The sequence below is a fragment of the Nelumbo lutea genome, chromosome 4 (assembly GCF_056320005.1).
Source record: "Nelumbo lutea isolate HS-2025 chromosome 4, American lotus-T2T, whole genome shotgun sequence".
Lineage (NCBI taxonomy): Eukaryota > Viridiplantae > Streptophyta > Magnoliopsida > Proteales > Nelumbonaceae > Nelumbo > Nelumbo lutea.
The window spans coordinates 16,210,452-16,224,842 of NC_142687.1; the positions used below are offsets into that span (position 1 = coordinate 16,210,452).

The 14,391-nt window shown below is 37.3% G+C and overlaps 2 protein-coding genes across 7 annotated transcripts; one reads left to right on the forward strand and one right to left on the reverse strand.

The window, feature by feature from the left end:
- The first annotated feature begins 44 nt into the window (after positions 1–44).
- Positions 45–6,691, forward strand: LOC148854184 (UDP-galactose/UDP-glucose transporter 3-like). Its single transcript, XM_088986609.1, has 7 exons — positions 45–295; positions 1,125–1,222; positions 1,351–1,481; positions 4,127–4,157; positions 4,679–4,782; positions 4,957–5,078; positions 6,060–6,691. Exons 1-7 carry the CDS (start codon positions 192–194, stop codon positions 6,463–6,465), a joined length of 996 nt encoding a protein of 331 aa, XP_088842735.1. The 5' UTR covers positions 45–191; the 3' UTR covers positions 6,466–6,691.
- Positions 6,692–8,686: 1,995 nt separating this feature from the next.
- On the reverse strand, positions 8,687–14,160 carry LOC148854185 (transcription factor MYB124-like). Of its 6 annotated transcripts, none has more exons than XM_088981897.1 (13): positions 13,510–14,088; positions 13,170–13,293; positions 12,975–13,021; positions 12,798–12,854; positions 12,587–12,659; positions 11,744–11,799; positions 11,447–11,623; positions 11,178–11,362; positions 10,768–10,913; positions 10,529–10,671; positions 10,238–10,449; positions 9,965–10,113; positions 8,687–9,475 (listed from the first exon to the last, which is right to left on the reverse strand). In XM_088981897.1, the coding sequence occupies exons 2-13, from the start codon at positions 13,254–13,256 to the stop codon at positions 9,365–9,367; spliced, it is 1,443 nt and encodes a 480-aa protein (XP_088838023.1). In that variant the 5' UTR covers positions 13,257–13,293; positions 13,510–14,088; the 3' UTR covers positions 8,687–9,364. The 6 variants fall into 6 exon arrangements, with proteins under 6 accessions (XP_088838023.1, XP_088838022.1, XP_088838020.1 ...); XM_088981896.1 differs by having other exon boundaries at positions 10,768–10,916; XM_088981894.1 differs by having other exon boundaries at positions 13,170–14,160.
- Between the last annotated feature and the right edge of the window lie 231 nt (positions 14,161–14,391).

The following is a 14,391-nucleotide window of genomic DNA, read 5'->3' on the forward strand; positions in this document are numbered from 1 at the left end:
CGAATTACGAAATGACCTGCTGTAAATAAAACCACCCGCGGAATGGGTTAGGTGTTGCCATTATTTGTTGATTCGAGATTTCCACCTGCTTCTTCTCTTCTATACACATTTTTTTTCCTCGTTAACCATTTCAGAAGACAAAGCCTGCCAGTGTTCGTCGCGGGATTCATACAGCCGAGGTTTAAACCACAATGGAAGGTCACGTCCCCGGCGTCGGCCGTGTTTTGGTATTGGTTTTATGCATAGCCGGAATTTGGTCAGCTTATATAACTCAAGGAGTTCTTCAGGAAACTGTGTGAGTACCAGAGTTATATTTAATTATCTTTGTTTAATTTTTGCCCTTTTCTTTTGACCTTTTCCTTTGGATTCATGGGAGTTTAGTGCTTTAGAATTTTACAGATCCATTTTTATTTCGGAGATCTTTCTGTTTGGCAATTGACATGTTTTGCATCGTGAGACTACTAGGGAATGGAATGCAAATATGTTGATTTTTTATAGTAAAATACTAATTTAATAAGGAAAGAAAATTGACGATTTATGCTTTTAAGGAATGAAAATGTATCATTTATGATCCTACTCATATAAAAGAGAAATCGCAAGGCCTATGGAACCCAATTAATAATTCCACGTAGATGGAACTAAATAGTTTCATTCCTTTTTGTATGACAATGGTTGCAGCTTTGGTGATTAAGCAGCAGTATATTGGCTTCTTCCCCGCTCCCCACCTATTTTATTTTATTTTTTGTGCTGACAAGGATATGATGGTTTTATTTTTCTTTCCATTGCTTCAGAGTTCCATGCCAATTATTCAGATATGGAAAGTGTTTCGTTTTTCCGTTTTTTTTTTTTTTTTTTTTTTTTTTTTTTTTTTTTTTTGAGTTTTGGTGCATTAGCTTAAGACTTAATACCTTTTTGTTTCTTCTGTTTTTGGGACGTAGAGGAGTCCTTATTTAGCCACCATGAAGTGATATGGTTAAGTCTTTGTTCAGTATTAGTGTACCTCTTATTTATGTTTCTTTGTAGTAAGTTACTTGCCTCCTTGGGATTCAAAGAAGGTTTACAGTATAATGTCAGTTTATAGAAAATGTAGCAAGTTTACTAAGATGATCTTATCCTGTTTTCAGTTCCACCAAGCGGTTTGGACCAGATGGGAAACGGTTTGAACATCTTTCATTCTTGAACTTAGCTCAAAATGTAGTTTGCCTATTCTGGTCATTTATAAGTAAGTTTATCTTCACTTGCTTGATATGATTTAGCTGGTTAATTGTTTTTTCCTTGTACTAGCATGCTAGTTAAGTAGAAGATAATGAAGATATTTCATACACTTTTCCTGCCATCTTTGTCAAATAGTGATAAAGCTCTGGTCCAGAAGTAGTGTTGGTCATGCTCCCTGGTGGAGTTATTGGAGCGCTGGCATCACCAACACAATTGGTCCAGCTATGGGAATTGAAGCATTAAAGTACATCAGTTACCCAGCACAGGCATGCTTAACTTTTCTTTTGAGCTTTGTGTGTTTCTATTATTTCTATTTTCTGCTTCATTTGTGTTACTTTAGTGTAATTTTGACATGTTTATATTATCTTGGGTAATTTGATGTACCCAGGTAATTTCTTGGCCTTTCAGTTGTAAATTTTGTGCTGCTAAAGTTATAATTGTTTTAGTTCTGAACATAAGGTGGGCTAGCTTGGGTTCTTTCTCTGAAGAGGCTATCTTTTATCTAAGGGAGCCATAACAGTAACACAAGCAACACATGACACAAGCCATTAGTAGGACCTCCAGGAACATGTAGCATAATCCTCAGGGGTGAAGCCTAATCCTTGCAGTCGTTTGCTTTGTTAATTAAAAATTAAATAAAATTGAGAATTATGGTGCACAAAGTTTCAGAATAATAATAGTTGAACGTCATAAAGGATATACATGATGCAAACAATAAAAAAAAGAATAGTTGTAAGAAAATTCCTCAAATTAGGATTTATCTTTTTCTTCCGTACAATTGGACATAAATCAAGACTTGTCTGTTTGCTCATTGACATTTCAAATGCCAAGTCATATCTAAACATATGGAAAATAAATGCCATCTGGTGAAGTGGAAGTCAGTCAGAAGACCCAAAAATGTTGGAGGTCTGGGCATTAGAAAACTAAGGGAAGTAAATATGGCAATGCTTGGGAAATGGCTTTGGAGGTATAATGATCAGCTGAACAGTTTGTGGAGGAAGCTAGTTTCAGCAAAGTATGGTCCTACAGTAAGAGATTGGGAGACTGAGAATTCTAGATCCTCATATGGTTGCTCAGTATGAAAGGCAATTCAAAAAATTGATTCTCAGCTCTTAAAAGGAATAAAGTATGAGGTTGGGAATGGTCAAAGGGTTCTCTTCTGGAAGGATTTCTGGTGTGAAGGTGGCCTGCTAAAGGACAGATTTCCTGCTCTTTTTGAAACAGGTTTGCAAGCCAAAAGAGGCTAGAGGGTTGGGAATCGGACACCTAAAAGAGAAGAATAATGCCCTCCTCGGAAAATGGCTGTGGAATCCTTAGTTTTATGGAAACTAATATATAAGACTAAGGAAAATGGCTGTGGAATCCTTACTTTGAACCTAATATATAAGACTAAGGAATCCTTAGTTTTATGGAAAGATACAGCACCAGCAATAGCCTTTATTTAGAATTGTGTTTCCTTTGGAAGCACTGTAAGAATTAACATCACTTAAAAGTTTTAAAAGTTGTTTTGTACATTGAAACATCACTTGAGGTATTCTTTTGTTTAAATAAGATTTGAAGCTAGAATATCTGTTTCTGCAGTTTTCAGTAGGCTAATAGTTTAATGTTAACATTTGGTGATATTTGGACAAAAATATGCTTTTGGTTACATTTTTTTTGTCTTTCTTATATTTTAAGACAATTATGAATTATGAAGTCTTTCCGTTCAAATCTTCATTAATTGTAATCCACACCTTGCGCTTGTTTATCTGATTCGACTTTGGTGCTACTTGGAATATAGCCCCTAGTGGACAGTCTGAACCATTACCGGGTTACTCGGTGAAGATGGATTGGAACCTTGCTATGGGATTGTTTCTTCAGCATAGAGTTGTGGACTCCTAAAGTAGTTAACTCTGTTCAGGTTCTGTTTTGTGCCTTTAGGGTCTCAACTCAACTCAAGAACTAAGCCTTGTCCCAACTATTTGGGGTTCACTAACATGAATCATGTTGTCATATCCATTGTTAAACTATGGGCTCTCAAGTCATTTCTCTCTGCATCAACCCATACCCTTTTAGGCCTGCCTCAATTTCTTCTAGACCCTTCAACTTGCAATCAAGGTTCAAAGTATTGACACGCCCGTGTATCGGCAGAGGTGTATCAGAACTTAAAACCACACGCTTCACTGTTTTTTTTTCAAATTTTGGTTTTTGGGCTTACTTTTTACTAGAATTTTATTACAAAAAGGGGGTTCCCGAAACACCTGTAAACAGGTGTATCAGAACCCCAATGATATGATACAATATGCCCAATACAGGGTGTATCATATCGAAATTTTGAACCTTGCTTCCAATTGAGCACTTCTCACTAGCGCTGTGGATGGTCTTCTCTGCATGTGACTAAACCATCTTGGTCTACTTTTCTTCATTTTGTCACCTACTGGGGCTACTCCTAAGTTCCTAAAAATGTGTTCGTTTTTTTATGTTTCTAGTTTTCCCACTCATCCATTTCAATGTTTGCATTTCTGCTACACTCATTTTTTAGACACATTGTTTATTGACTATCCAATACTCCATATAACATTACTGGTCTTATAACCATTTTATAAAATTTTCTTTCAAGCCTAAGTTGTATTCTCCGATGACATAGGCCAGATGCAGCACTACATTTTTCCCATCCAGTTCTAGTTTGCTAAATTGGTGTTATTAGGGATTGGGAAAGTATTGAAGTACAAGTCAATGCTTTTCATGATAATTGCAATTATGAAACCTTTACTTAATCATGTCTTCCATGCATGAGTAAGTTCCATAATTTCTGCAGGGTCAACCAACCACCCTTTAGGCCAATAATTTTCTTCTGAAATATAATTTTGTGAAGTTTTTTTCTAATTATGGAAATTGATCTTCTCATTCTATTACCTGATTCTACCTGCAGGTCCTTGCAAAATCCTCAAAAATGATTCCAGGTGATTACTCAACATTCTTCAGTGATCAGTGATCCTTGCATGCAATACTTTAAGAAAAGAGAATGCAAATGAGTTCTAGAATAGGATAAGGGATTCTTGTAAAAAGTGTCCATTTTTTAGTGTCACACTAATGCAGTACAATGCCTGGTATATAGAACATATACCCAGCACCACCCATTCCCCAGCTGATCCTCACATGAAATACTTAAAAAATAAGAGAATGCAAAGGAGTTCTAGAATAGAATAAGGGATTTTTGTAAACAGTGTCCATTTGTTATTGTCGTGCTAATACAGTTCAATTCATGGTATATGGGACATATACAAGCACCTCATGTGCCCCAACTGAGAATATCCACAATTTGGATCTAATTCTGAAATTTAGACACGTCCAACCATTGTTGCACACAAGTGCATTCTAGTCATCTGTTTTTGGTAGATCAGGTTGAAAGATGCATATCACATCAAGAACTTTATGAGTAATGATGCTTATTATTAATAGTGGATGCTTGACCTCTATGCAGTGATGCTGATGGGAACACTTGTTTATGGAATTAAATATACTTTTCCTGAGTATGTATGCACTCTCCTTGTTGCTGGAGGGGTATCTGCATTTGCACTTTTAAAGGTGAGGCACTGTTATATTGACTTATAGTCATAGAATCCACCTTACCAGCTGTTGGTTTTATGTTTTTGGCACCAGCAAGATAGTTCACTGATTGATTTAAACCAGTTTAAAAGTTAAATTGGTATTTCTGTTAATTTTTAATTCTGACAATTACTTATCTTTGCTCGGTTACAGACTAGCTCAAAGACCATAAGCAAGCTAGCCCATCCAAATGCACCCCTTGGATATGGTCTTTGTTTTCTGAACTTAGCTTTTGATGGATTCACAAATGCAACTCAGGATTCACTAACAGCAAGGTATTACAGTTTAAGAGCTAGCTAAAAATTCCATTGATAATCTCAGTTATGTAACTTTAGTCCATTGTAGAAAATTACCATTTCTGTAATTCATGTCGGGATTACCAGGAAAAAATTGCGATTTCCATATTTGGAAATATCTATTGATATTTTTTTTCCAGTTTGTTGTTGTATGCCTTTATATAAAAATAATTCTTAACAATTAAAGAATATATAAAGAGACTATGCCATGAAAAGGACAATGTCTTAAGTCACTTTATACATTTATCAGAAAAAGGTCATTTTATACTGTCTTAACAAAATTTACATTTTCATAAGAGCAAAATTCACAATTTAGGTATGCTGAATGGCCATGGTAAGCTCCATGAACTCCATGAAATTGAGGGTCTTAGGTTTGTAGATGTAATTACTATACTCCACATGAAGCAAATAGAGCAGCTGATCTTTTGTCATTATGCCTGGGTGTAAATGCCCTTTTGTTCCTTCTAATAAAGATCTAAACTTTCTTTTCCAAAAAAAAAATCACATTTTGATTAAGGGATAAGGAGTTATAGGGCATAATATATAAAGTTGCAGTACTCTTGGTCATCTTTCATTAGCACTCTAAGGTCCATGCCTAGGTCTCGTTGTGCCTTTTAATTAGCAAGTTGGCTGTGTAATAGAAACATTTAATAACTGCCTGCTTTTGGCTGTTGGTCAGACATGTAGTCTCAAAGCCAATAGGATATATTCGAGGGTTTTAATACAGATTAGATTACGAAATTGGCTTGCCAATTTGGTTCCTATTAGAGATCTGTATTACGTGCAATAGCAACATATTCTTGTCATCTGTAGAATCAAAAGTCTGCCCATTTTGTTTTTCATGCATGCATTTTCACGTCTTGTTTACTATGTACAATCTCATGTACATCCATCACTGCTGAATATATAAATGCAACTTAGATGCACGTGTTTCTAACCAGAATGCATCCTCATACATAGGTATCCAAAGACAAGTGCTTGGGATATAATGCTGGGAATGAATCTATGGGGCACCATATATAACATGGTATACATGTTTGGTTGGCCACATGGAAGTGGATATGAAGCAATCCGATTCTGCAAGCAGCATCCTGAGGCTGCATGGGACATCTTTGTCTACTGTCTGTGTGGAGCAGTGGGGCAGAACTTCATTTTCCTAACTATAAGCCACTTTGGCTCACTTGCAAATACTACCATTACTACAACCCGCAAGTTTGTGAGCATCGTGGTGTCTTCATTGTTGAGTGGTAATCCTCTCTCAAAAAAGCAATGGGGTAGTGTTTTCATGGTTTTCTCTGGGTTGTCATATCAGATCTACCTCAAGTGGAGGAAGCTGCAGAGACTAGAGAGGAAAAAACCCATGTGACGAAAGATATCTTATTTTTAACACATTAATCTTCTTTTTGTTACAATATGGGTCTAAGCCTTGAGGTTAGTGTTCCCTTCATTTTAGGTAGTTTAATCGGGATATCAATCAATGTAATTTGAATGGATCTCTCATGATATATACTTGGTGTAAAGTTGCAGTTTTGACATGTAAACTAGTCTTCAGTTGTTAAATTTATATAACCTGCATGATTGAATTTTCTGAAGTGCCAATTAATTTATGAATCACATTATGGGTTTCAGTACCAGAATCCAGGGTCTCACATAATCACATTTATAATTGTATCATTTTAGTTGGGGGCTGAAAGCCCTAGAAGCTGCTATAATGAGGTTGGAGTCCCACTATTATTACTCCAAAAGTGTTCACAAACATACAATGCTTAAGCACCATGAAGAAGGCCATTGATTTGCCAGAGGTTTCTAAAGAACTTAATAATAATACTCCACATTGTTATTCATTTCTGGATTCAAGTGGGATGGTTAAACCACCATCAATCTTGTCTTCGAAGAAAATCAATTTGCTTTGCACAGATGTTTCATAGACTGCATTTTCATTCCTCTAATTCTAGAAATATACTCATGCGTATCAAATGGATGGGAGCACACGGGCGTTAGAGAACATGCACAAACACGCATGCATCGTGCGCGCATATACACACAGAAACATTCTATTGGAAAAGATTACCTGAACGGAAGCCCAAGCTTCATTTGGTCCGAGAATTGGAATTCTCATGCCAGGTCAGATGCCAGCCCGACCAACCCAACCAGCCTACTGCCAGTCTGCCACTGCCACCTTTAATGCTTTTAACAGTTAAAATGTTTTTATTTCATTAGACTCAGATTGGAAGTAGTAGAATGCAAAACCTTACATTTTGTATGTATTTGTACTCTACATACTTATATTTGTATTCGACTGTGTGTTGAGAGGATCCTAATCCAATGGCCAAAAAACGTCTCTTCCTCGTCCTCATGATTCCCATTATCAATCGTAATTCTTTGCCTTCGTTTGAGAGTGCTTATTTTAAGCACTTATTTTAGGTTATATGTGCATTTGGTATAAAAATGAATAAGTGCTTATTATGAAAAATAAATCCATTGCAATTTTTGAAGAAGCCAAAATCTTTAGCTTATTTTCAAGTACTTTTTTCTATAAGCATGTAATTTTCAAAATATTTATAATCAATACTACCCATTTGAAAGAAGTACCTTTTTCACCAAACACTAATAAGCGCCTATTAGGATAAGCACTTATTTATATTAGCCCTCTCAAATGGGCCTTAATAAAGAAATAACCAGCCTTCCAAAAATAAAGAAATAGCCAAGAAAAATCGGAAAATTTGGTGCATTTTTGTGGAAAGGATGGATAAACAAACTTTGGTGCATTTTTTTTTATGGGAGTTAGGACAAATGTTATTGGAGAAATCTTTTTTTTTTTTATAGAATAATGTGATTGGAGAAATTTACCCTAAATATTCTATCCAAAATCCTGAAATTTCAAACATTTCAGTTTGTATCTTGGATCCAGAATGTCCGATTTTAGGACCATTAGTGATTAGTCCCAAAGTTCCGGTAATGTAATGTGGCACTGTAACAGGAATGAAACGAAGCAGGCAGAGAATTTAATGACTATTTTACCCCGGGTCTACAAGTTTGGTAACGGTTGATCGTACTCCTATTGGAATCCCGTGGCAAACATGTCATTTGACTTCAAATAGAAAGCCAAATGGAATGGGTGTCCCACTGTCCCAGTTCCCTCGCCTAAAATTTTGGCGTTCCAAGTTATGGACTCAGAAGCTCTTTCTTCTTCCACAAACATCACCTGTCCTCGGGGAGAGAGAGAGAGAGAGAGAGAGAGAGAGAGAGAGAGAGAGAGAGAGAGAGGGGAAGAGAGACTGTGTCTTCACACCGGAACAGAGACAACGTTGGGTGATGACTATAAGTAATTCACCTTTTCCCTTTCTTTCTTTTACTCGATGTTCTTCTCTTTAATGTGGAAAGGGCAAAAGAAACTATCACTACAGTGTTGATGAGATTCTCTCTTTCTCCATTTTATGGTGTTCCTCACTTCCTTGTGTGTTTTTGTAATGGAGAATTTTCTCGGTTTCTTTAATAAACTTGTTCGTTAAAATATCAGAAAAAAGAAAAGAAATATTGATCAAAAGTAAAAGAATATCCCGCAAAAGAAAATAGGATACAGGAAATTCGTACACAAAGCCAATATCACATTCTCCTCTTCAATTATATAGTAAGTTACATCCATGACAAAACCCAGCTTAATAAGAAAGAAGGAAAAAAAAAAAAAACTTTTATTCTATATCCTATGCACACCAAAATCAAATCAATAGGACTCCAACTTCAACTGGTTGGTCCTCCTTTCCTTTCTCTTTTTCTTTAACTATTTTTTTTTTCTAAGACAATGTATGGGAGGTGCCCAAATTACCGATGTGTAATTACACTCTTAAAAAGACTAAGGTTGTATAATGCATGTTATGTACAAATGGCAAATCGAAGACCCAAAACTGGACTGCCCAAAAAAAACCAGAATACCAACAACCACAACCTTAGAGAAGACTCGGACAAAAATCAAGCAATTCAACAGACACATTGGAACTCAATTTGAGTATTCAGGCCTATAACCCTCGCAGAACACATTGTAAGATCAGATTGGCAATAGAATGTATTAAAACATTCTAAATCACAGTTTTGAGGTGCAGATCTTGCAACGGCCTTTTGGTAAAGAAAGGGGTCGGAAAGGCCTGGGAGACATGGACAGTGAACTGAAGAGACAAGACAAAATATTTCCAGAGAATTAGATTGTGAAGATGGGCTAGAATTTCCTAGGACACAAATTTCTGCAAGTAGACATGAACAGAAATTGGTCAAAGGCTATGGAGTAGTGCCCTTCTGCAGGGTGGCGGTTGGGAAGGGTTAGTGCTTGGGTTGGGAGATGGAGAACCAATACCAAGTGTTTTTAGTAGGAAGTTCCTTTCCTGAAAAATGCATTGCAAATTATGAGTTAGTCTTGCAACAGAATACATGGGAAAAGAGAAAATAAATTCTAGATATGAAGTGAGATTATGGCCTTAGGAACAGTATACTGACTATCCACAAAATTGAACATAATTCTTTTCTGTCCAAGTCAGTGACCACTGCATTGATTTTTAGGTTCTATGTTTTCCATTGTCTGAGACAAGTCAGTGATGGTTTTAACCGACTATCCACAAAATTGAACATAGTGCTTTCTACAATGTTTGGTACAATGGCTATATAGGGGTTGTCCGATTTCCTTTTTCCTTCTCTTGTGGAGAACCATTTTTTAAAAATGATGCTTGTTTATTCATTTCATCGTGAATAAAAAGATGCATAGAAGAAAATGTGAGAATCTACCATTCCATTTGTGAACCATCAGTATTTAGAGGCCATAACCTTCACATTTTATTGTATGAGAGTCCAAACATCAGAATAATAGAACAACTTACACTTTCTGAAAATTTTGGGCTTGGAATTCCAGCTGCCAAAGATTGGAATAGTGGGGTTACTTGAAGAGGTGAGCTGAACTCACTATGTGCCAGTGTAAAAACAACTCCATCATTGTCTTTCAGCTCATTGCAAGAGAGAAATTTTCCTGCTGGAGTAAGATCAATATTTTAAGTACAAAGCATGTATTTAGCAAAGTCAATTCTTTTAATGTCCAATTTGGGATAATATAATAAATGGAAAAGAAGAAAAAGGTGGTACATTTGCTAGATTACCTTGGGTAATACTTGAACAGGTTCCGTCTTCACAACCTCGACCACTATTCCGTATTTCTTTATGAATGGGCGTTGGCCCAACACCACCATACTGGTCTGGTGAACATATTTCAGTTTGAGGTTGTTCAGTTTTATCACCTTTTGCATGGGACTGGACAGTCGACCCAGTGCTGTATTCAGAACTCCCTGGGGACTCAGAAAAATCAGGTTGCCTATACCATAAAGCAATCATCAGTTGAATGCTCTGTGACCGGTAGACCTGTTTCAATCTGAAACCAGCATATTTATTACCTCATAGAAGGCACACTTCCCAAGTTACTACTCTTTAGGTCCTCTAGTAAGTCCTTGAAATCTTCAAGTAGAAAATCCATTTCAGAGATTTTTTGTGGGTTCAGATCACCTTCTTTGGTTTGATTTAAGAAATCTTGGAGTTCCTGAATATTAAATTTGAAGCTTGACATCATTAGAAGATATGCTAATAGCTTTGAATTATCTGTAATGAAAATTTAGCAAACTAAGTTTATTCTCACCTTCCAAGCATTTTCAAGACTCTGGTTGGTGTTCTCTGTATTAACTTTCAGTGCAAGTGAGCTGAGTAGTTCTGCTTGTTGCTTCAAAGCAGTGATCCTTGGATCATCCCTTCTAAGAAATGTTCCTTCCTTGTTGTTCCCAACTACTTCTGGATCAGAAAGGAGAACTGTCAATTTTTTTTCCATAAATAATGATATTTCAATATTGGAAAAAGAAGCAACTAATGGCGGTAATAAATCTAAGGATAAAGATTATGAGTGCTGTCTGCTGTATGCCCTTCTTAACCATGTTGCTGCTCTCATCGATCCACTGTATTACATTTTTAGTTACAGGCCAATCTGAGCAAAAATGTTACCTAGATGCTCTTTCATTTTATGAAAAGACATAAAGGTATTGAGAAGCAGATTACCATATTTACAGGGTTCCTGGTTCTTGTCGCTGACATGTTGCTTAGGTGGCAAGTTGTCAACATTATGGAAGTTTTGAACCAATACTGCAAAAGGAGGTCTTATCTGCTGAAGCTTTGTTACTCCACATTCCTTGGTTAGTCCTCTTTTGGTGGTGCTGTTCTCTGAGAGATCTGAGATGTAGGTCCTACATCACATGAACTTTGAGAGTTACATGTAAAGCATCGGACCCTGTTGTCATTTACAAAGAAGCACTTGATCTTTGCAGTACCTCAACTTCTTACAAGGAGCTGTGCAATCAGCTGATTCGTTGCCCAAATCAAGACCAAATATAATCCTCTTATTGTTTGGGTTGATGTATGAAGCATTGTTCTCCTTTGATAAAGCCTCGTGTTTGGCTCTTTTCTTGCACAAGGTGGAGAACCGGTTCTTTACAGCATTATCCGTTCTGCACCAGGAGAGCAATAACGACTCAAGTATTCCAATGCCATTAGAGATATGAAGCGATGATAGTGATGTATTAAAGAGGAAAAGGAAATATCGTACACCATAAAGTTAGTTTGTTTACCTGCCTGAAACCACTTTCGAAATTTCAGTCCATCTGTTACCGAATATCTTCTGAGCCTGCACTTACATTTGGACAATTAGATAGCAAACATCAGTGACGGGCCTGACGGCCAGGAAATCGCCATCCTCAAAACTCAAAAGCGACGAGGGCGTAGTTTCAGTTTTCGATAAGGTTTCTTTTAGAAGAAAAGAGAGAGAGAGAGAGAGAGAGAGAGAGAGAGAGAGAGAGAGAGAAAGAGAGAGAGAGAGAGAGATCCATGTTTCTAAAGTTAGAGGCCCAAAATAACTTGTTGATATTAGCTGGATCCTGGATGACTATTAAAGTAATTAAAAACGAACCACCTACTGGGTATCTAAACAGCAAAATCATGGTGTGAAACCAAACGGAACACTGGATCAAGAGTACTTCAAAAAATTAGCGACAGATACAAAAACGCAATGTACTCTGGAGATTGGGGAATGGGGGGGAGCGAGATAGATCCTCGCAAAGGAGTTCAAGTACGACGTAAAGATTATCTCATCCATAAAAGGATAAAACTCTTTGAGAATTTCTAGCATTTTTTCTAGGAAAGGTCAGATAGCTTGCTTTTATGAAACAGAGGACGTTGTTGGTGTGAGATACGAGCAAAAAAATGGCAAAAGCAAACCAGTCATAAACTCATAATACTCGTTAAAGTGTCGCACCCGAATGTAAATACCACCCAGACACTGAGACACCTCTTATTCCCAGAGAGAGTGAGAGACAAACTGTGAACGGAGTTTGAGAACTCCATGGAAAGAGGGCCAAAAGTCATGCTTTTGAGAGACAGAAACACTAATAAAGCACAGCTTTAGCAACAAATACCTCGCATAAGATCATGTCTTCCTCTGGTGACCACCCTCCCTTCTTGCATTCGGAATTTAAGTAAGTGTACCATCTGGGGCAGTATCATCCATATATAAATCAGCTTAAACTTGAGGTGGTAAAGAAAAACGAAAAATAAATAAAAAACAATTACTCTGGAATTCAAACAACAATGGGATGTAAAACAGTAAAAGTATCATTAATTATCAACCTTCTCCTGCACTGTCTGGTTGTTTTGTCCTTAAATTTGGATGCAATAATCGCCCAGCTGCATACACATGAATAAAATAAGGTTAATGTTGAGCCGCAAACTGTAATCATCTAGAAGGAAGACACTTTTCTTCATCAATAATTAGAGAAGCATTGACAGAATTGAAGGAAACTCTACTTTTCAGTTCCATGGAGGTTAATCTGTTCCCGGAGTATATCATCCTCCTGCATTTCAGGAACTTTCTATATTAGATGGATAAATTAGAAGAGAGGAAAACGCAGAAGGGATAGAATCATGCAAGTAAAAATTAAGAAAAAGAAAAGGAAAGGAAAAACAGAGGAGGCGGAGGAGAGGAGAAGAAGAAAAAGAAACCTGCTGTGTCCATGTAACGATGTGTCGCTCCTTCTGCTTGGTGGTGGTCTCAGACTTGGGAGTTTCCTGGAGATTCATACTGGGCATTGTTTGTTGTTCAGTGTTTATGTGTTCCTCTGGCTCCCTTTTATGAGGATCAAGTCGCATGTTAAAGCAAGATCTTTTCTGGTCATGTAGATAAAATGAATAAAGAATGTATTTAAAAGGGGGGAAAAGAACTCGTCTCCCCGTTGATTGTCTTTACAGATACTGTAGCATTGAAAACGGGGAAGAGGAGTTGTTCCATCGAAGCTCTGAGACAATCTGTTAGTTTGGGATCTGGATTGCCTAGGATTCTAACCTTTTTTTGTTCAGTCGCCCCTGGAAGAAAATAGAAAATCAAAGGCCGGATCTGGATTCAATCGAAAACGTGTGAAGTGAGTAGATAGATCGACGGGCCTTATCTTTTAATGGATGGAGCTGCTTTAAGAACTTTTGTCTTAAAAATCGTCAAAAAGGCAATGGTAGACACGTAGCAGACATGGAGAGATCTACACGTAGTGTGTTAAACAGAAAAAGCTTAGGGAGAAGAAGAGGATAATATCGGAAGCCATTTGAAGACTATACTCTGACTCTGCAACGAAACAGAGGGAAATGCTCGTCTTGTGGCTCTTGCTCTTTTCAAAATTTCAAGTTGGGCGGAGTAGATCCGATTCCGACTGAATAGAATATAAATGGGGGTAGCGCAGGGAAAATCAAGCTGGAGAAAGGAGGGTACGTATTGACAGAGGGAGACGGCAACGGATCTGAGTAACTAGGAGGCGGAAAAGCAAGCAAGGATTTGAAAGGTGTTGGATCAAAAGAGAGTAGTAGTGAATCATGGAGCCAGGCCAGGCCAGGTCGTCAACCAACAACAGATGGGAATTCGAAAACTCGAAATATGGGCAGGGGAATCCAGATATATATATATATATTATTAGAGTAAATCAATCCAATCCGCCACCATCTACTCTAGCCTCTAGCGTCCAGCGACCGACCTTTTTTATTTTATTTTTATTTGGAGCTACATAGAAAATGAATTTTAGGATGTATAAATATAAGAATAGAATGTATATGGGCGGAGTGGGGATGGGGATAGCATGCATTTCAGCGCGCGCGTATGAAGGAATTTGAAAAATTACGCTGAAATCCACGAAAGAATAATGGTAGGTCGTTGAACAATAGGAGCTTTGTGCTCTCTCTC